Here is a 23,736-nt window from a genome sequence, read left to right as displayed (position 1 = left end):
TCTCCTTCCACAGTGATTCTGCAGTAAACATGGCAATTTATAACAGTAAGAATAAATTTCGATACTCACAGTTGGCGCACCACAAATGACCCATTATGTAGCGTTTTGCTCAACAATGAACTAAACAAATAAATCCTCATATATAATAAGTATACCATTATCATTTTTAAATATAAATATAATATCTAAAACGTATAGGTTTACCTGTAGAAAATTATGACAACCGTTTCGATACTTGTTTAATAAAAACGATGAGATCATGATTATATGAAGGCTACGTGGTTGAGGAGCTCAACTCGCAATTTGTGTGTTCAAATACTCTACACACTAAACATGTTTGCCTTTTCAGCCTTAGAATCCCACTATTCGTTCGTAAAATAGTATTTCAAGAGTTGATGGTGGGTCATGATGATTTGTTGCCTTCCCTCTAGGACGGATAGCGCAGATATGTTAATTTGTTACTCTATCTTAAATATATTGCTTCATATCCATATATTTATTTAAACTATAAATCACATTATCAGGTAACACTGCACAACAATTTTTTTAAAAGTTTTGCTTCCCGAAAAGTTTTTGTTGATTGTGACAGGTACCTGGTGGGTATGCACAAATATAGTCTTGGTTTTGCTTCATCACGTAGGAACTCTGAGAAATAGACAGTTAACTGTTTACCGGCAATAACGTATTTAATTGCGTTTATGTTTCTAATGCGCTGTTAAGTTCAACATAATTAAGAGTATTTTGCTCCTGATTTTCGATTGTATTCAATGTCCGGTGCATCACGTTGCAGTGTCCGACAGTAGTCAGCAAACATTGACGGATCCCAGCCAGTTGCCCTGATATGGTTTTTCCATTGTAGCAATGTCCTGGTGAAAACTGAAGATTTCGATGAAACGGTACGTGATGGGCAAATCTGGATGTGATTTTTGTGATCAGCAACCAAAAATCTAAAACAAAAAGGAACACCCAACAGTGTTCAAGAAGCAAAAACTTTGTTGTGCAGTGCAATCATTGTAGAAAATTTAAACCCTAACTAACAAAAGACAAAACTGAGAGTTTGTGAATAAGAATGCATCAAGACTTTGGATATTTTAAACTATTACAGCTATTGCATAATGGAAAAAAGTTGTAACTATCAAATTAAAAATTAACTAATCTTTTTTACTATTCGAGATATTTTATGTAAATAATATGAATGTCAAGTTGCTGTTTGAATTATATTTTAATTCAAAATATTGAGAAATGTTTTAAACTGTTTTACCTGGCGGTAAAAACAATCAGTTGAAAATAAATTTAATAACATGTGGATTTCATTGAATAACTAATATGGCGGAAATCGTGAAGGAAGTGTTAGCTCGTGCATCTGAGGCAGTAGAAACATTTAAGCCTGTGACGATTTCGAAAGATATTGATGTAGGCTTTGATCTTGGAAATCTTTTAGTATGTGATCCAAACCCGATTGATACAAAACTGTTAAGGTAAGCTCTCGAAAATTTGTATAACAAAAGTTATGGTCAGTGTCAGAATTGCTCAATAAAGTTAGACTACGCTGATCTGGTGACAGATTTATTTGACTTGAACTGATAAAGATCCAAAATGTTAAAAGCTTGAGGGTATAATTACCACATCTTACAAATGCGTATTTTTACAAGTTGTTCCGTGACGAAAGAAAGTTTATCCTTATTTCTTAGTTCCCAGTGTAAAATATCCGTAACTTCCGATTAAGTGTAAACGAAATTTTAAATTTAATTAAGCTGTAAAGTTAACCATATGAATTATGATTATAAAGTCTACTTTTGGAAGGATCCTGCCAAAACACGTAAAATAAACTTTAAAGTAAGTATATACGATTTATTTTCCTTTTGAAAATTACGTACAAGACCCATAAAATAAATTACTTTTTACACAGAGTAAACTCTGAACGTGATATGACCTGGTGATGAAAGGTGCTCGACTTGCGGGTTGCAGGATTAAAACACGTCACTGATCATGTTAGCCCTTTCAGTAGGGAGCACTATAAAATAGTGGTAAATCCCATATTCATTTGGAAGATGTTTTCGATGAGTGGGTGATGTTGACATGCTTCCACATTAGTGATAGATCTCAAGTGGCAGCAAACAAGTACAGTGAAGAAAAGTTGAAGCTTGGATCTTTCCAATCTCTTGATTTCAAACATACATAAAAGTGTTTAGACACAGATCACTGGACTCTTGAAAGCTGATGATAGGTAGATTTATCCAGTAGATGGTTGTAAATGCAGAATTCTGGACCCATCAAAGCTGGAGCAATATTTTCCAACTTTCTTATTTGGGGCAATTCCCTCTGTCTGTAGAATACAATCTCTGGTTGATTTGTCCTAAGAATGCAGTCCTTTGAAGAGCTGCTGGGAGAACCAGTAAGGAATAAATTGTTGAAGCTTTCTGTAAAACTGATGTTGTGTATCTAGACTCCAGAACTCTGTCACTTTCAGACAGAAATCTTCACAAGAAGTAACTTAGTTTGGATTTACTTGGATTATGGTATACAGTTTTAGTATCCTTACCTATGATAGGATATTGAATTATTGAAATATCTCAGAGGAATATTAGGAAGATAATTTCATGGATAGAATTGTTATCTTATAGGTTAAGATGTTATTTTTTCTCTCTGAAGTTTACAAATATCTCCAGAAGATATATAATAATATCTGACTTATTTGTGCCATATTTTAAAGACAATAGGATGAGAAGGCAAAAGTTTAATATTTAGAAAAGATTGGCAAGGCTTCATTTAAAGCAGTTGTATCTTTGATATTGTGAGTGGCTTATAGAAAGTTGCTGTTGGTAACTATAGTAGAGGTTGGTTCCTTATAAGAGTTTAAAAGGAGAATCTGTGGTTTCATGAAAATTAAAGGATTGGTTTTACCTTTTCTTAGTGGTGGGTCTGCAGGACAGCCTAGAAAAGTGAAATGACTCTTGTTGTCTGTGCTTAGATTTTCATGAAATTGGGTAATAACATTTAAAAAGTGGGTTAGAAACTGGTTTGAAAGGGGTGAAATGAGATTGTGATAATTGGATACCTTTTTTAGTTGGAAACATGAATAGTGCAATCCCAAAAGGTTTATTTACTCATAGGATACATTTTGTTATCTGTTCCAATGATATGAACTAGTGTATAATCAAAATATTTGTAACTTTGTTGATAAAAATATCTGATTCTTTGGAAAATACTTTTGTAATGCAGAATTACTTGGCTTGAACAGTCTTGCTTAGTATGATAATCTGTATAAATTTAGTTTCAGTATTGACAATAAAATAATGTGGTGTTTTTAGGTTACTGATCTTGCAAGGATATTTTTAGTGTGTGGGTGAGTTTGAAACATCAGTATTGTGAAAAGAGAGAAGAATTAGTGTGTAATGATTGATAAGAGCTGTAAGCTTTCATTTGAATGTTTGGGAGCAATGACAAAAATAGATTGTGGGATCTCTCTAGAGAAAGTAAGGAGGTAACATTTAATAAATTTTGGTAAGGGTAAATTTGGAATAGTGTGTTCAGTTTTGGTCCTTATTTTACTGATCAAGATATGAATACATATTTCTACAATAAAGTCACTAATCACATAGTAAAGAATAAAAATCACTTTAAACTAATTTTTCCAGTAAACATAACTGATACAAATACAAGATCCGATACAGATTATGCAAGCACATTACTAAGAAATGAAATATCCCTTCAAGAATTACTAGAAGCAATAAAAAACACAAAAAACAAAGCACCAGGTGAAGACGAAATACAAGCTATCCTCCTAAAAAAGGGCACTCCGAAATTGTTTGACCACCTAAATTCACTTTTAACTTATCACTATCCTCAGGATACATCCCAGTTTCTTGGAAGCTTACAAATATATTAATGTTCCATAAGGAAGGAAAGCCAGCGAATAAACCTAACAGCTACCGACCAATTAGCCTGACCAGCTGTGTAGGCAAAATTCTTGAAAGAATAATCAGTAATAGACTCTCCACATTCTTGGAGATAACATCAAAATTGCCAAAAGAACAAAATGAATTCAGGAAATTTAGACAAACGACAGACCATCTAATCAGATTAACCAAAACCATAATAGATAGCTTCAACAAAAAAGAATGTACAGTTGCTTGCTTCCTTGATATCGAGAAAGCATTCAACACTGTTTGGCATGATGGTCTAAGGTTCCGAATGAATGAAATGGAACTACTGCGAGGAATTATTTGCTGGTTATCTAACTTTTTGGAAAACAGAAAATGTAGAGTAAATGTTGAAGGAACTTTTTCTGAATACTTTACTCTACAAGCTGGTGTCCCTCAGGGAGGGGTGGTTAGCCCTATACTCTTCATCATGTATGTAAACAGCATGCCACTGAGGGATCCAAATCACGGATTCTCTTCACAGTTCGCAGATGATGTGGCAGTCTGGAAAAGTGCAGCAACACCCACGATAGCAGCCACAAACATACAACTGCAACTAAATAGAATAAGTGAATACTGTCAAAAATATAGAATAAAAATAAACACAGCAAAAACACAACTCATAGTCTTTACGAAATCCACAAAACACAAACAACAGCCAGAACTATATATGAATGGCACTCCACTCCAGATTGCCCCATCGGCAAAATTTTTAGGTCTGACCTATGATTCAAAACTAACTTGGATCAATCATATGAACGAAATTAAAAATAAAGTCTGGCGAAGAACTAACTATGCTAGGAGTCTAACTGGTAAAAACAGTGGAGCATCTACAGATAACATACTAAAAATCTATAAAACATATATTAGACCTGTAATAGACTATGCAGCTCTAGCATGGATAACTGTAAGCAATAAAATAATCAAAACTAAACTACAAACAATCCAAAACACACTCCTCACAACTGCATATAGAGTTCCAAGAACTATATCATCTCAGTTCATTCACAAATACTTGAACATACCAACCATACCAGATAGACTCCTACATATTACAATTATGTACTTTAATAAGAATTGGATGAAAACCGAATTACTATGCGAACTATACAGGTACCTCATACATGATGAAGCTAGTCCTAAATATCTCTCCCCAGTTAACTTATATTTCAAATATAAAAATAAATAAAAAGGAAAAAAATATAAAAACTTTAAATAATAATAAAAATATATATATAAACTTTAAATAATAAAATAAAAACTAAATAAAAATTAAAAAAATATATTTATAGTTTATTTATTTATGTATTAAGAAAAAAATGCCACCAGCAAACTTGACATTCTGCTAATAGAATAAAAACTGTATACGAGCCAAAATACATGGACATTGCCCTGAAAAGGACCAAATAAAATTCAGTTCACAGTCATAAATATCAATCAGCCAAGAATATAAGTACTGGGAGGAGGAAGAGGTCACAGAGAACCTGACCCTCCAGGGTATGAACTTTTATTACCCAAACACCAAGACATTCATTCCTTATTTTAGGAAAAGATACTGATTTACTTGAAAAGACGTGATACTAATAAACTATCTGTTTTTAAACACTTTTAACTATTGGAGAGAAACCCAAAAATTGTTAGAGGCTTAGATAAGCTACCTATGAAAGGTTTATTTGAATGGTGTGTAGATAAGATTGGAGAAGAAATAATAAACAGTAGAGGTAATAAGTATGAGGCATGGAAATCCAGGTAGAGATGGTCTGAGTCATGTGTTTAGAAAAACATTTTTAAAGGCTAAGAAATTTTCTATGAAAGGTTTATCAGAGTGGTGAGAAAATAGAGTTGAAAAATAAGTGTGAGCTACAGAGGTCAAGGTTCAGGCTGGTTTACAGGTGTAATGTTTTCCTTCTTACAGATACTTGTAAAATAGGTTGTTAGATGTTGTGTTCACTGGTAGAATATATATATATAGGTTACATTGGTGACATCAGTGGGTCAAATGGTCTTTTGTTAGTACATGCCCCCACTGGCTTAGTGGTAAATTTGGTTTTGATATTTGGGATGGGCATATCACAGAAAGCTCTATATAACTTTGCACTTGACAACAATGATATAAAAACAAAAGCACACACACATCATGTATAAGCTATCATCATGTGTCCAGTCAAGGTCTAGTAAAAAAAACAAACAACTTAATTTGTGTTGTATCACTTTTGTGGGCTTTTCAACACCATGAGTAATTGAGCAGTTATACTTGGTGTGGAAAGCTTTATAGTTTACTGTCTTGGAGAAGAAAAACATCAATAGAGAATCTATTCACTTGGAAAGGTTTAGTTTATTGACCATTTAGTTATAAATCTAAGATTTAATAGTTTGGATATTTCTTTGTGATTAATTCATGCAGTACATGATGAAAATTTGGGGATAAAGGGTTAATATTTTGGCTTTGAAGTGAACTTTAATGAGCTAATTAATTATTTTAACAATGTTTTGAATATCTTTGTACCTTTTATATGTTGTGACAACAGAAACATCTGAAAACAAAGCATATATAATATCACACTTATATTTTACACATTACAAACATGCAAATTAATAATCAATATAAAACATTTTTCACAGTTTTTGTTGTTTAAGATAATACTGATTTTAAATTTTCTTATTCAATATAGTATTTCAAAAAATATTGACCAATAATATTATAAAAAATATAAAAATATTGTGTGATTAGTTTATTTTATAGCTGAATATATGTTTAAAAGGTATTAACTGTATGGGTATATCTTATGGCTATATCTATTGTCATATTATTACACTGTTTGCTTCTAATTTATAATTTTTCAAATCAAAATGTTATATGTACATTTTTAAAACAAATGTGTTCAAGATATGTTTGTGAAATTGTAAAGCTTCTAATCATCTGGTTTATTTTTGTGAGAATTAAGTTAAGTTATTTACAATACTGATGTGTACGATTGAAGATTCTAATTTGTTATTAATACTTGCTTTTAGAATCTTTGTGATCATTTAGGGTTTTTATGTAGGCTAACCTAACCCTCAGTTTTCCTAACTGAAATGTGTAAATGTTTTTATTTTCTTAATAGAACAGAGCAAGAAGTCTACATAAAAAATTTAGCCCGAGACAATACACAACTTATTATTAACAAAATTTGGGAGGTAAGTTATTAAGTTTTATTTTTTTTGCACCTAATGGTTTGAATTATAAAAGTATCAATTATAAGTTGGTTGCTTGAAAAGCTTTTAAGTTGAAACAACTTTAGATTCTTGCATCTGGTGGCTAGTACTGATTAAATGTGATTTCAGTTTTTATATTTATTTTATACAACTAGGTGGGCTTACTTGTTTTTACACACTAAGAACAGAAAGTATTTTATAAGAAACATGTTAAGTGATTACTGACGATAAAAACTGTAGACAACAAAGAACCATTGTTTTTCATTCATATTGTAAAATTCTAAAAAAAGTGTAAAGTGCTGGCTTCTAACATTGTTGGTAGCAATTAATTCCACAAGTCAATCAACTGTTAGTTATTAAAAAAAATTGATTTTCTTTCAGTTTAAACTATAAATTATGAGTCATAAAAGATCCTTTATAGCCTCTTTTTTTCTAGATTGCAATTTGTTCCACAGATTTACTGCTGTGTTGAAGAAATAAAACTGCCTCGATTGGAGATGTCTTTCCAAGTCTCAAATTTCTGATCTCTCATCCTATGCCCTCAGAATATAGCATAAAGAAATCTGATGTATAATTTGATCAGTTCTTTTAATCATTTTAAGTAATTCAGCTATATCAACTTTGACCCTTTGCTTCTCAAGTTATCTCAGACTGCCCTTATATAACCACATATCCATTCCTGTAGGTTTAATTTAGCTGTTAAGTATACTCTAAACTTCTTACTAAAACATTATATACTGCATGATAGAAGTTCATTCTTGAAAGATTGAAGTTATAATCTATGGAAATGAACAGCTCTATTAGAAAACATTTTTCAACAATGTAAAAACAAATTGACAGACATTTTTCATCTTTATTGTTCATGGATACAATGTGGTAGTTTTAAAAGATGTGTGTGTGTGTGTGTGTGTATATATATATATATAAAATTATTTTACTTACAAATGTCAAGATTTATTATTTTTTGTTATATTTTGATTTCACAAAAGAGTTTTGTTTTCAGCTCCCAACAGAGAGGTTTGAAGGTGCTTTGGTTGTTAAGGTGAGTTCATCTATCTCTAAACATTAACATACCTGAGAAATAGTTTAATTTTTTAAATACGTTCTGTATTATCGAAAGTGTTGTGTACTACAAAGGTTGATGTCTTTTTTTTTTTAAATTAATGTATCATAATTACAATATTATGTTATACATGAGTGACGTTTTTCTGTGGGTTTCTTTTGTCAGTGTTGGTCATTCTTGAGATCAGTATAAATTTGGTATTTATTTAGTTGTGTCATCTTGCAGTAGGCATTTAGAAACACAGTTTCTAACGGTGTTTTGCAAACTGTTATGCGATTTGACGAAATGTGTTGATTGATTAAAAACTCTGGAACCTCAAAAGTTTCAATTATCATTCATGTCAGAAGCAACATGATAGCAAAACAACTGGAATATTGTGATATTTTAAATACACAAGAATGGCAAAAAGTGTAAAGACTCACAGAATATGTTATTGATGAGACAAAGGATTAAAGAACAAACTTAAGTGGAACTAAAAGAGTCAAGTTGTGATGAAGCAGCTCACTTACATGCTTCTTGAGCACTTTTGAAAAAGTTAACACTATCAAATAGGCAAATGTGACTTGTGTGAAAATCTCACAAGTCAGCCCTTTATTTGTTAAAAACTGTCATTAACATTTTTGGATGGGTTTATCACTGATATATTTTGATCTTTTAAACCAAATGGCATGAAACATGGGATAAACTTAAGTATCTAATTTTAGCTTTAAAAACATTTTTATAACAGGTAGTTTCCTCAGAAAATTGTGTTGTGAAACGTTTCAAAATTTTGTCCAAATTTTAATTTTTGTTTGTTATGAGACAAATTGTTAACAAGTTTATTCCGGGTAGTTCTGTATGACATGTGTGAAACTTTGCACATTCACTGCTGAGCATCCAAAGTCTGCAATGGCGAAGTCCACGCTCACTAGGTGAAGTTTAACGTCACTCAACGTCAATAACGAGTATGCCCCCCATGAGCATCAATAATTGCTTGGCATCTCCTGCCCATGGAAGCGATGAGATGATGAATCACATCCTGTGGAATGGCTGTCCACTCAGCCTGCAAAGCTGCTGCAAGCTGAGGTAGAGTCTGCGGTTGAGGTTGTCGCCGTCCCAGACGTTGGTCCAACTCGTCTTAAAGATGTTCGATGGGGTTTAAATCTGGTGATCTGAAGGGCCAGGGAAGAACGTTGATGTTGTGGTGTCTCAAGAAGACAGTGGTGAGTCAGGCTGTGTGAGGACGGGCGTTGTCGTGTTGAAAAACGTCGTTGACGTTCACCATGATGGGTTGCACATGGGGCCTAGGAATCTCGTCGATGGTTGCATACGGTCTGATCGGAAATCCTACGCAGCCCTGGTATGGTTGAGGCAGTAGACGTCGCAGTGGTGGTCCTATCCCGAAGGTGACGTAACTGGATGTAGTGATCTTGTGTGGGCGTGGTCACACGAGGTCTGCCAGATCGTGGACGGCCACAAGTTGATCCATGTTGTTGGTGACGATTCCATAGCCTTGTGATGGTGCTTGGGTGGACATTCACAGCTCTGGCAACATCTGATCAAGATTCGCCTGCTTCCAAACGACCAATGGCATTGTTGCGTTGTGCTTCAGTCAGTCTTGGCGTAACTGTATTGCATGTCGGTGGCTTAACACTGAGCTATGGAAACCGAGAACCTGTCACTTTTATAGGGATTTTGCACATGTTGCACTTGCAGAACATGCAGATCTCTCAAACAAATTTATTGGACACGAATGCGTTTTGGCGAAAAATCCGATGTTTTCCTCCATTTTCAAAGTGCACAACTTTTATTGTCATTTTGGTCTGACAGTCAGTGCCTTAACACGTGTAACATTACATACTCTGAGCTTGTAACGTTATTACATATATTTTTCTTTAAAATAACAAAAATATCCCTTTTACGTTTCTTTTTTTGAAGAGTATATAAATCCTTTAAACAATGGTGGTGTATGTTTTAATTTTGAAAATTCTTCATTTCACATATTTCATCATACTTTCTTGTTCATGGACACACGTGATGGTTTCAAAGCGGTTCTATCTCTTTTTTCTACTTTTTCAAACTGTGATAAAAGCTCATTCTTAAAATATCAAAGTAACATTTATAATTTATGGTAATGAGCAGTTGTAACAGAAAACCTTTTCAACCTGGCTTTATATCAGTATTGATTAGCTATGTGTAAAATAATTTTGTGCATTAGTTTGTTCTCAATTGTACACTTTCCAGTGGAGATGGTAAAATATATAAAACTCCTAGTGATCTGATAAATGGGGTGTTCTATCTTGGATAATACTTGATAAACCACTTGTATGAAAAACGATTTTCACCTTTGTTTCGAACATGGCCTGCATTTTTTGTTTGTTTTTTATACTAATATAAGTTCTTTGATAGATTGTTTAGACAATATTCAGGATAAGTACACTGGAGTGGACAACATCTGTAGAGGATAACATTTCTGAAAGTCTTCCATCTTCAAATTCCGAAGATGGAAGACTTTACACATCGTTCTCTACATGTGTTTCTACAAGAGGCAGTTGCCAGTCGTTCTACTGTACTCATAATGTAGTATAATTTGTAAATTACAAACAATGAACTAGCATGTAGTACTTATGTATTACTTTATCTATAAACATGAAACATACAATTTTTATATAGTATATCTTATTTAATCAGTATTAACTAGATTCAGTTAGTAGTTAGTTAATAGTAGAAAATATGCAAAAGAAGTTGGAGCGAAGAAAAGAATGCCAAAAAAATACTGCTTTCTACTTTATGTTAAACAAAAGAGTAGTCTGAATTGAACAAAGTACATTTCATATGAAAATCTTTAAATATTTTCGAAAATTACATTAACAGCAAGTAAAATGTAGAAAAATATTTTTATAGATAATAAATATTATATCTGTCATAAGATTGTAGTATATAGGGTCTTATTCTGAAGAATACTATTTAATACTATTTCAACTACACTGTTTGTTCTATCCACTACTGATGACACATTTTACTCAATACCAGAATTCATCAGTATGTTTTGGACACAACAAACGCTGCAGTGATTGGGACAATATTTATATAACCTATTTACTGCATGAACAGTTGCTGGTAAATCATGATCATAATTTATAATTGTCAAATTATATTTTTTGAACACTATATTCTTTATTTAGGTCCTTTTACAATGATTTTTCCCTAAGATAAACTTTAATATTACAGAAAAACTATGAAGTCTTGTACGTCAATCACGGTTACAGGTTCATGATATTTTTTTTATTAAATTATCAAGGTTTTCTCAATGCAGTCAAACATATTTATCCACTAAAACTTGTTGGAATAAAAAAACATCTGGAATTAGATATGAATTTTCTTGATAAAGTATTTAAGTTGACAGTTTTTTTTGTGAAACAGATGATTTTAACTTTAATGTTAATTCTATTAACAATATTGGTTAGAATGCTTAATATAGTACGATATTTTTATCACACAGCTTCCACCACCAACGACAATTGTACCTCGAGAGAAACCAGTAAGTTACATTGTCTTATATCATTATTTCATTAGCTATAGTAAAATAATTTAGTTTGTTCTTAACTGTACACTCTACCAGTGAAAATGGTAGAGACTTGAAAAGCAGAAAAAGTTTTCTGTAAACTTTACAAGTGAGATGTGGTTCTACAAATATGCTTGATAGATCAGTTGTGGTTGTGTAAACCTTCTCCGTAAATTAACTGTCATTCTTCAAAACTGTTTGGTATGTAAGCTGTGGTTCTGTAAATCTGCTCCACATATCAATCATGTTTGTTTTAAACTGTTTCTTTACTCTTTAAAATTTTAACATTTGAGTTTCATGTTATATTTTTCTATAGAATTTAGTTTCTGGTTTTTATTTATTAACCATAAAATGTTTGCCTGTATAAAATTATTTCCCTGTGTTCTGTTTATGAGCGAGTAAAGTCCATGATAATTAATCTCTACTTCAGAGAATGTTGAATTGTTTTTTAGCTTCCTAAAGCTAAGCCTCCTACAAGATGGGAACAGTACGCTAAGAAAAAGGGCATTCAAAAAAGGAAAAAGGAAAAACTTGTGTGGGATGAGACAACACAGGTAAGTTTAGAATTTTTCTTTCTTGAATTATTAATTATAATGCTGTCAATTTACAAGATTTTGAGACAGTATTACTCTGAAAATTGCATATTAGGAACATGACTAATAGAGGTTCAGTGGTAATTTTGTGTGTGTATTCCATACCTATAGGTCAAATGTTTGTTGGTGTAAGTTGACTTTTGTTTCTTTCAAATGCATAGGGATAGCATCATTGCAGGATGTTTTATTTTATCAACAAACTAGCTTTTTAACCCTTTTATTATGTGTGAATTGGTGCCACCCAACTTGTACCCTCCAAAGTAACCATAAAGTAGTTATAACATAACTTTTTAAAAATGCACACACATCTTCATGAAATTTGGCAGATTGTCAGTTGACATTACCAGGGTTTTATACACAAAATATCAGGTTTTTAAGTTAATGATTTCCTTGTGCTTTTTTTTGTTTTCAAGTGTTGACTATCTAATTATCTAATATACAAAATAATTTTGATTTTAAGATTAAAAATACTTTTATGCATCAGAAAATTGCCAAATTTCTTGTGTAAAATCTCTCTAAGCCCCAGATAAATCAACATTTTTTTTAGAAAAAAAAAACCTGTATTTTATCTGCTATTTTCACTATTTTGTCTCTGTGTGGATATGGTCAATTTAACTGATTTCATAATAACCATAAAAAATTATGAAACAGTTATTCATTATGCTTTTTTTTGTTATAGAATGACAACAAATTATAACACGAAATTATAAATGTTTGACCTAAATAGCACAAATTTCATAATATCATACATTTATGTGTATATATAATATTTCTATTTATTGACCTTTCAGCCATATCTAACTAACATTACAGAAATTATAATGATGAGGCATGCATGCACTTCTTATAGTACCCAATAGTATAAATCTGATTTTTACAAAGTAACCTGTCTTGGCTTTGTTCTAGTGGACCAGTATTTTATAAAATATATCCACATTTCAGTTATTTTTTCTTAAAACATAGAAGTGTAAATAAAGAAGTATAGAAAAAAACGATCTCTTCTACATATGGACTTTGTACTCATTTGCTGTTTACCCTAAGTTGCTAAGCCTTGTCTAATTTTTCACAAGGAGGATGTGAAACAAAATTTCTTTAGGTTTTATATATACATTTGAAATAACAAGAAAATTGTTAATTCTATATCAGTACCACAGAATTCAAGTATAATTTATCAAGCTTAGTAAATGAGCTCTATTTGGGTCTAAAACAATATGCTTTTGCAAGCTCTGTAATCTCCTACCTTACAACTTTGATTTTGTCATAAAAAGAAAGATTTCCACATGTAAACACTTCGTAGTGATCTAATAAACTACTTGGGGGTGGGGGCATTCTGAGCTTACAACTGATTACAAGTGTACTATTGAGTGAAGTAAGTAAAAACAAGTATTTCCAAAAATGGTAAAGGCAAGAAGGGGCCACCTTGGTTGATTCACTAAATATAATAATATTTCAGTAAATAGAAATGATAGGAGGTTCTTGTCTTGTATTCTAGATTTTCAGTATTGGTAATTTGAGTTTCTAATTTATAAGAATTCACTTGTAGCTATCTATATGAATAATCTTATCTTATCTGAAACTTTGCTTTCAAATTTCTTGGCCAATTGTAAAATACTTCAAACACTTAACTGGTCTATAAATTTCTAAAAAATAATTAGCATTACACTAGAAACAATTTCTATGGGCTTTGTTTTAGGTCTAAAGTACATATGCATATTTCTTTAAAACCACATGCTTATCACCTTGTGAAACACATTCATCTAAGTTTGTCTTCATTATAACTTTAAATTTACATTACAATAATTTAGGTTCATTTCATTTCACAGGTTGCTGTAATCACCTTTTAGCTACCTTTTTCCTCTATTATGTGTTTTATACATCATTTTTGGAAGTTTTTTGTTTCAACTTGTAACATTGTTTCATATAGTGAATACTTGTAATTATTTTGTACTTTATATGCTATTATAAATACCATTACTTAACTTTGTGTATATTTGTTAAATATGTTTGACAAGGTAAACTCTTTTTAAAACAGACTCAGATTTATCAGCCTTACACGTAATGTCTGCAAGAAACTGTAATTTAAATGATGTGCATAAAAATGGTAGAATAAGATAATCCTCATTTGTTAGGTATAACACAAGAAGTATCTGCCTTCAAAATATGTCTATATTTGTTTCTGTAAGATGTAACTCTGTTCATGTGGGAGGATCAAGGTGCAAATATCATAACTTTGTTTACATGTGACACTCAAAATTTAATTATATTACTTTACCATGAGTATATTTAATAAACTTGGCATCATTTATAATTCAAATGTTGGTGTTATCTAAGTTTCAATTTCAAAAAGAAATATTCAGATTCTTTATGTATCTCTCTGAGTTGCATGATGTGGTAGTGTCTGGCTTCTCATTTATAGCTTTTTTTTTTTCTTTCTCTTCTCTTGCAAGGGTTTCAATTTGTTCAACCAATTAGAAAGTTGTACTTTAAATAGTTAGAAGGTAGAATACAAAATATTGACCTATTCTTACTTTACTGAGATATTGCTATTTGTTCCCCTCTCGTCTTTGTCTTTGAAGAAATGTTTGTATGATCTTCCATTGAGAAATGAATGCAGGCTTCTGTTGAGTGGCATAACTTGACAATTTGTTTACCCTAAGATCTCACTGGGTGACATATTGTTTTATTACGCTAAGTAGACATAGTTCAAAGTACAATAAAATTAAAGTAAACTGGTTGTGAAAAGGTTGGAGTCCTAAAGCTGTTGGGATAAATAAAACTTTTGTTTTCCTACAGTCTGCAGTGATTCTTCTATGCTAAAGGTATTTATTTGGTTTTCATATTTTTCAATACTGTATGTTGATGATTTCACTACAGTTAGTGTTAGGGTATAAAACAATAGGTACAGACTCTTACCAAACACTTTTTATACTTCAGAATATTCTGGAGGCTACAAAATGAAATAGCAAAGTTGTATAATGAAAATAAATATTAGTAGCATGATGTATCACCTTTTCCTCAGACTGATCCTATAAAATCTACTTAGATTCACAGACCAATCTTTAGTTAAAATACTTAAAGATTCTGATTTTTTTTTGTGTATTATACTTGTAAAGTTTAGTAAGAGATTTGTTAAATTTCTTGAAGGTAAATGTAGTAAATTCAGGGTTATATATAGTATCATAGTTACAAGGTTGGGTAAGTTGACTAATGGATTAGCATTGGGTTAATTAGTTACAGTGTAGCACCTCCTCAGGGGAGATTTCGATAAAAGTAACATATATTAGGCGGGAAGAAGTATGTAATAGTTAAATAAGGTGTAATAGTAATAAATTTTTCAAACTATTTTAACTCCTTTGACCGGTCACTGTGTGAAGAGTCTGAAATATAATGTATCTCAGTATCCTTGTGCTTCAGTTTAAGATTTGGTGAGTAATTGTCAATTGAAATTCTCAGTGTCTTTATTTATTTTTCAGGACTGGAAACCTCGATGGGGATTCAGAAGAGTTAATGACGACAAGAATGATTGGTTAATTGAAATTCCAGAAAACTCTGGTAAGATGGAATGTTTCAACTTTCATGTAATGGTATTTCTTTTTTATTGCAAGTTACCTGAAAGTAAGGTGTGGTGTATTTAGAGTCACAAATAATATAATGTGTGATTGAATAATGTATTGAAGTTAAAAGTTGTGATTTGTTCAATGTTTGATTTTCTCTACTAGTTGCCTTGGTTTCTTTTTAAGACCCCAATGTAGATTACTTTGGGAAAAAGAAGGAAGAAAAGAAGGAAAGAATTGCCAAGAATGAGTTCCAGAGACTTAGGAATATTGCTAGAGCTCAGAAGACTAAAGGTTAGGATTTAATACATTTATTTTTAATGTTTTTTCTTATTGTGGCAGTAAAGAGTAAATAGATAATTATTATTATTTTTTTAAGCATCAAAAGTGATAAATCTAAAACTTACACTTGGTAATCCTATCACTGAAGAATGTATTCTATTCTCATGCATTCATGGTCCATATAATATGGTAGCTTAAGATAGCAGTTTCATATCAACTTGTCATAAATAACTGATATTTTTATACAGACAATTTACATACTGAATTATGTTGTGGTCTCACAAAAACAGTAGCAACAAACAAACAAAAAGGTTAAATTATAACAAAGCTGAAGTAATTTATTTTCCTGAAGTGAGTTATATGTAACCGATAAAAATAATATTTTCTTTGCTACGTGTCTTCATATATTGATATCTTATCAATAAGTTAATCTTGTAGCGAAAATATTAATTTTAACACAAATCTTTTCAGATGTAATCGGGAATTGTGCCATGGAGAAGTCGATGATTAACTCGATTATCTATGACCTTCAATTAATGTAATTTAAAATAATCAAAATATTGAGTTGTATTTATTACTGTCAATGTTCCTGATAATTCCAGTAATCCAAGTAATTATTATTTATTATTTTCGGGTTAAGTCAGGTTTGACCAGCTTGATCAGAAATTATCACAACTCATGAGAATAATGAAGTAACAGAAATGGTGTTTTCAGTTGTTACTTTCTTCTTCTTTTTCAATTTTCCGAGTTTTGTGAAAATAATCTATTAGTTGAATGTAATCAATGAGTTATTTTGTAGGCATATGTGTACTGTACTTATAAGCTGTGAAATATGAGCTTACCAATGTTTTATTATGTAAAAAGGAAGTAACTTAATGAAGTATACCTGCTACTCTGTAAGTCTGCTGTAGTTTTTTGGTGTTAATTTTGATGACATGAAAAATTACATAAAACCACAAGTAGGGGAAATCTTAATCAATCATCTTTAGCCATTTTATTTTAAACTTTTGTCTCCCTAACATTGAAACAACATAGAATGGCATAAATGATCTAGGATACATAAGGAATGTTTTCTGCATTCTTGTAACTTTTTCCCAAGTGTAGTTTCTGGAATTAACGTCTAGGATGTGTTCCAACAGATATTGTTGTAAATTACAGGAGGTATTTCTAGACACATTACACATACATTCTGAGGAGAGAGTATTGTAAGATATGTTTTTATAGAATATGTACACTTATGGATCACACTGGCTTTGCACAAACATATGTTGAGACAAGTATAACCTTATAGTACTGAAAGGATTAAATATGCAGAAAACAGAATTGCAGTCTGGGGTTGGGATGGGGGACAAGGTACAACTGCATGTACTGTTGATACAGGACCTATCTGTGAGTTTCATTAATGAATACTTTCAAAGATAATATTAGAATTCCTTAAGCTACACTTGTAAAATTAGATTAACACCTTTGCTGTCACCAGTGCTAATAATCCCAACCCTAGTGCCAGCCATGCTTTTTTTTCCCCCTAACCCAGTTGTCTACTATATACATGGTTACCTATACATTATTTAATTATTTTATTGAAGACACTTGTATGTGTTCCACAGGTGGGGCATATGGCACTTAAAATGTTATTTTTTAATGTAGCTTCAAAGTGTTGTTGAATATCAGTAACCAGGTGTTTTTAAGGTTAACATAACTTTGTTAAAACTAATCATATAAATGGTGCCTAGGCTGTTACAACATGTTGTATCCCAGCTGGCCTCATGAGATCTAACCTCATTATTACTGGATGTGGCAGACACAGACCCAAGCCACAACTATGTCATTTCCCAGCTTGCCTGATTAACTCTGGTCTCATCATCACTGAATGTGGTAGGCCTAGGCCACAACTATATCATATCCCAGCCAGCCCAATGAGCACTGGTCTCATCGATACTGAGTATGGTAGGCCTAGGCCACGAGTATGTTGAATCCCAACTGGCCTCATGAGTACTGGTCTCATCACAACTGAATATAGCAGGTTTAGCATGATTCACATGACATATTCCACTTTGCTAAAACTCTCAAGTTCTTAGAATAAATCTAAAACTTGTATAAAGACATAGTACTTAGCAAGATTTATAATTAAAACTTAAAATTGGCTAGTACAAATATTTGGATTTTAAGAAGAATGCTGAAACATTAGATAAATTGAGAGGATGAGAAATTAGGAAGTATTGCAAAGAGCAGTAAGAAAGGCTGTCTTGGGGGTTTGACAAGATAAGGACTTGGCAACAGTGTGCATCATTGATAAGACTGAAAGCAAAAGATAAAGGAAGGTATAGAAGTAAGTAAATGAACATCTCGAAATGGTTTCAATCATTAGGACAGATTGAAAAGAAGTGAGTATCTGGTTGACATCTTGAAGGAAGAGATTGAGATCCAAGATTAATAATGATGATGACAATTAAATTTAATGAGAAAATGTATAAGATAAAGTTTAACCATTTTTAATATAAAAATCAAGTAACCTAAACCAAAAGTTTTTTTCAGTATTAGTTTATTATAATCACATTTCACCAGTAATGCAACAAGAGGTTTTCAGACCATAACAGATGTCTATTTATTTTGGAAAGATGTGGTCATTGGTGAGCATCTTTAGTAGACTATGAAGTTTCTTCTCCATAAAATGATTGTTTGCTTATTTTACATCTCTTAAGAGGAATATTTTTACCTGTACTGATGCAGTGATGAAGGTTTAAATGTGCTTTAATCTTTAAGGTGTTAAATTTAATAGTTTGTAAATGCTATTAATCCTTTTCCTAAGAAATTAATTTTGATCAATGTGTGCGTGTGTGTATCAATTAAATTTTTAAGGCAGTAATTTTTATATATATTTTTAATCTTGACAGGAGGAGATTAGTATGAGGGGTTACATAAGGTATTTGGGTTTAAATTTTTTATGGTTAATTCGTTTTTTGCAGTCCCTGGGGTAGGCATAACTCCATCAGAGACACCCAGCAAACAACAGGTAAACATAATTTTTCTAGAACCCAGACTAACTATTAAAGGTTTTAAGACAAAGTAATTATCCTGGAAGTTTTGAATGTGGTAAGCACTTTACTGCTTTGAACAATGTTTGAACTTGTGGTGTAAGTTTAAATATTGAGTAACATTGATTAGAAAGAGAGGGTGGATACTGTTCTATGGAAACATGTTTGAATATAAATTGTACTTGAAAGAACAAATAGAAGTTTAATTAAATGTGAATATAGCCCTGTACTGTATATGTGTTATTTAAATATATAAATGATTATTCAACAAATTTTGAGTAATCATGAGAGTTGGGATATTTCATATTATTATCATCACACAAAATTTATAATTTTGGCAATAAAATGAAAAAGAATTACCTTTCCAGATAATAATAAAAGAAGAAAACTATTTCAACCAGAGTTTTCTCACTGTGACTTTATTACAGCCAGAACTATAGTAGCCATTCTTGTACCATTAACCCTGAGGGAGCACTAACCAAAATATACTTTTCATTATTATCTAAAGAGCAAAGATTTTTTTTCTTTTTTACCATAACCTTACTGCCAAAATGCCCAAGTACCCTCAGTATGTTACATTACTGTTTTATTTCTACTACTGTCTTTGTTAGAGATTGGCATGATGAATATTTCTGTGGAAGTATCTGTTCATCCAGTGGATTTTAAGATTTAAAATATGATTGCTTGAAGAGATATTGGAAAAATTTCAAAATCAGATTTGTCTGTTTTTTTATTTTCTTTATTTGATATTGTCAGTGTTCAAAATCATCCAAGTTTACTTAATAATAATGACAAGCTAAGAATTAACATTTAGACAGCTGTGTGGTTCATCATGTGACAATTGGTCCATAACGATAAATAATATAAAAATTACATTGGTATTATAGCTGGACAAAATATGCATGTTTTAAAATAAGAATTAATATGAGTAGAATTTTAAAAGGTGGAACAAAACTAACATGTTAATTTGAAGTGTATCCTCCACTTAAACTAAATGATCTATAGAAATAAAATTATGTACTGCTTAAAATAAAACCTGATTGTTATAGTAAACTGGAACTGCAGAAAAAGTTGTTTACTGATGTGAAGTGAAGCAAGTCCAGTATTGAAATCTATGATTGGTATTATGTATATGTATAGGAAGTTACTGGATTATTGTGCACTAAAATCTCATTTTGTATTAAACTTCCCAGGTGAAGACAGCTCTAGCAGTGGCTAAAACCTCTGTGGCTTCTGTTGGAAAATTCACATCAAAATTACCCAATGAAAAGCCACCACAAAATCTGGGGAAGAAACGAAAGGTAGCAACATGCATACCAGTTACAAGAATCCAATATCTTAGTCTTAAAGTTTGGGCTTAGAAGTCAAGAAAAAAACATTGTGTTTTGCTGTGGTCCACTTCCATGTGGTATATCCGTATGAGTATTAGTATGTGACAAAGGGAGTGAGATATTTTATTGTGAGGTAGAATGTATCGGGTTTTAGTTACTTTAACAATATTTGAATTAAAAACACATAAAATCACAAGTCACGTGACAGTTGAGAATACCACCATTATTTCTGTCTTTAATCTTATTTTGTATACTTGTTTAACAGTCAGTAAAAACTGGTGAATTCTATTTTTTCTAGTCTGCTGTACCTAACTTAGCATATTGTAATTTTTCCTGATATTTGAACGTAGACTTTGCTTGGTCTAAGCTGACACCAGCAGTTTTGTCCATGAAGTTTAATGGATGTTTATACCACGTTTTGACAGGCCCCAGACTGACTAATGGGTTTGGAAATAGAGGTTTAAGGACCCGAAGGTGGTGACAGTAGGGAAGTGATATTGTGGGGAAGAGGTGTCTTTGTAACATTACTGAACAACTAATACATGCTAAATGTATATTTAATACATTTCCATCATTATAAATGCTATTAACAAACATTTTATTATTGGATACTACGCGTATGAAAACATGATATAACGTCCACCTCCTACGTCTTTCTGTTTGGAACTATAAGTTTATAGCAAGTGCCTTCCTTTTTTTCCCATAAGTATGTTAGGTACTTGATGAGGGTATTGCAATAGGTTAAGTAACTGTTGTAACTCTTAACCTCTTTCAAATCCAACAACATCCTATTCATAACTGTGAAAAGGGCAGGGTTTATGTAATCATTTCAATGGTATTTTTACCTCTAGTGTAAAACCTTGTTATAACCTATAGTTTGTTCAAGTATTTAGCTAATGGTGTTAGTAGTACTGTTGTAATTCAGTCAGTAAAATGGAACATGTAACACCTTTATGTAAGAACATGTCCTGTAAAAACAAGTGGCTTCTTGAATATTACCATAATTAAGGGTTATTTTTAAAGAATTACTGCTACAGCTATAATATCCTTACTTTATTTTGATAATCTGTAATTGTTATGCAGTTTGAGGCAAACTTAGTCAATTTCAATAAGGAAAAGGAGAAAAGTCTACAGATTCTGAAAGAGCTGCACAGTAAGAAACCAAAGTTTGATGTCGACAAGGTCTGTCACGTTTTCACATCATAGAATTTACAATACTGTAACTATTAATGAAATGTATTTGTCTGGAAATTAACAACTTTAATATTTCTTGATGTTAGGATTAACTGTTAGCAGCAAACCAAACGTTCAATAAAATGTTTGTTGTGCCATGCAGTATAATAATGCTTTTCTGTATGAAACTATTAAAATAGACTTGTGTTCTAGCACTTTACACTTCTGAAAATAACTTTGTAGCCTATTTTAAAATTCTAATAATTTTTATCATACATTAAGTAATTTTAGAATTAATGTATTTTAACCAAAAGTATACAATTTTCAGTTTTCTAGAATTGTCAATTATTAAAAAACCTGGCATGGCCATGTGATTAAGGCACTAGACTTGTAATCTGAGGGTTGTGGGTTTGATTCCCCATCACACCAAACATGCTCACCTTTTCAGCCGTGGGGGTTTATAATGTTATGATCAATCCCACTTTCATTGGTAAAAGAGTAGCCCAAGAGTTGACAGTGGGTGGTGATGACTAGCTGGCTTCCTTCTAGTTTTCCACTGCTAAATTAGGGACAGTTAGTGCAGATAGCTAGCCCTTGAGTAGCTTTGCATAAATTCAAAACAAACCAAACCAATCACTTAAATGTTGTTATTTATTGCTTATTTTGTATATATGTATATAACTGAGTTAACACAGATTTATTTTTATTTTTAGGCTGTAAAAACACTTTCCAATGAAGAAAGGTGAGTATTTTTAAAGAGATAAGTTTTTAATTTATGAATTTTAAATATTAGCAGAAAAATCACCTTGTAGGTGGCTGTCTATACTAGTAGTTACTGATTTAATATCCATACTTCATTGAGAAAAGACTTTAGAATAAAGTGTTTGTATTGTCCCAGTATAAACTGCAATGTTTTAATATATTAATAGGGGTACCCTTTATTGAAAAAAAAAAAAAAATAAGAACGAGTTTCTAAATACTAGTGAGAAGAGTAGTTTGGTAGAGAAATGGTTGTTGCACATACCAAAATTATCTTTCTAATTATCTGAATCTTGAATACCCAAAATGTTGGTTCAAGGTTACATTCACGAGATGGCGCCACTATCAATTCGCCCATAAACGTCCACGTTTGTGTAGAAGCTCCTTTCTTCACTGTAAGATTTGGGAACAAATGTACGTGGACAAAATAATTATTTTATATATAAAATGCGTGTAATAGTCAGTTTTCTGATCTGTAGACGTAGGTATGTTTTTGTGATTTTGTTTAACGAGATTTCCACTGTCCCTCTTTACTATATAGCAAAACCACATCCAATGGAATGGGCTTTAGAATACATCATAAAGGAAATTCTAGCTTGGTATCAGTACTATTGTACACTACAGAAATTCTTAAGTTCGTGCTAAATTTCTATGAGAAAATATATATTATTGATTATCCTATAACATGTTAGAACAAGGTTAAACTCTATTTTTATTTTTATTTTGTCAATTAGACCACCTTGAAAGGTGTAATTTTTTGGGGGGGTTAAATTTTGTGTGTGTGTTTATATAGAAACGTTTCATAATGCCAGTGCTCTTACTTCTTGTCGGTCAATGAGAATAAGCCCAAAATATATTCCTTTTTTGTCTTAAAGACAACTTGGTGACTACAAACAAACATCTAAGAAAAAGACAGAGTCAAAGAGACGGTGCAAAAGCGGAGGAAAGAAAGGAAGAGCTATCAGAAAACCCTTTACTGGGAAAGGAAAAAAGAAGGGTGAAAAGGGATAAACTACAATATTGAGGTGTTTAAAGTTTGTAAAAAACAAAATAATAAATATATAAATTGTTAATTGATCAGACTTGTTTAATATATTATTATATGATTATCAGAATGTAATTATGAACTGGTTACTCTGGCTTTGAAAGTGACCTGAATTTCCCTTCTTGTAATACACGACACATTTAACACTCCTACGAAAAGTGGGGCCTATAAGATTTAATGAAATCAAATGAAATGGCAATTTCATTTAAATACAAATTTATTAGCTTAATATTAATAAC

The 23,736-nt window shown here is 31.6% G+C and overlaps 1 protein-coding gene across 2 annotated transcripts; it reads left to right on the top strand.

The window, feature by feature from the left end:
• The first annotated feature begins 1,299 nt into the window (after window positions 1–1,299).
• LOC143244448 (ribosome biogenesis regulatory protein homolog) lies at window positions 1,300–23,525 on the top strand. 2 transcript variants are annotated; one of them, XM_076489115.1, is made up of 12 exons: window positions 1,300–1,478; window positions 7,028–7,100; window positions 8,122–8,160; window positions 11,663–11,701; window positions 12,178–12,279; window positions 15,792–15,870; window positions 16,059–16,166; window positions 19,121–19,167; window positions 20,383–20,490; window positions 21,604–21,702; window positions 22,407–22,435; window positions 23,328–23,525. In XM_076489115.1, the coding sequence occupies exons 1-12, from the start codon at window positions 1,327–1,329 to the stop codon at window positions 23,461–23,463; spliced, it is 1,011 nt and encodes a 336-aa protein (XP_076345230.1). In that variant the 5' UTR covers window positions 1,300–1,326; the 3' UTR covers window positions 23,464–23,525. The 2 variants fall into 2 exon arrangements, with proteins under 2 accessions (XP_076345230.1, XP_076345231.1); XM_076489116.1 differs by lacking the exon at window positions 21,604–21,702.
• Window positions 23,526–23,736: the final 211 nt, after the last annotated feature.

The sequence above is a fragment of the Tachypleus tridentatus genome, chromosome 2 (assembly GCF_004210375.1).
Source record: "Tachypleus tridentatus isolate NWPU-2018 chromosome 2, ASM421037v1, whole genome shotgun sequence".
Classification (NCBI taxonomy): Eukaryota; Metazoa; Arthropoda; class Merostomata; order Xiphosura; family Limulidae; genus Tachypleus; species Tachypleus tridentatus.
This window is presented reverse-complemented; position numbering and strand designations above follow the sequence as displayed.

Excerpts from the sequence above, each read along its gene's own strand:
- LOC143244448 (XM_076489115.1), top strand. The coding sequence starts at position 1,327 with ATGGCGGAAATCGTGAAGGAAGTGTTAGCTCGTGCATCTGAGGCAGTA. Across the intron at positions 16,167-19,120 it reads TAGAGCTCAGAAGACTAAAG|TCCCTGGGGTAGGCATAACT; the intron begins GTTAGGATTTAA and ends CGTTTTTTGCAG. Across the intron at positions 22,436-23,327 it reads ACACTTTCCAATGAAGAAAG|ACAACTTGGTGACTACAAAC; the intron begins GTGAGTATTTTT and ends TTTGTCTTAAAG.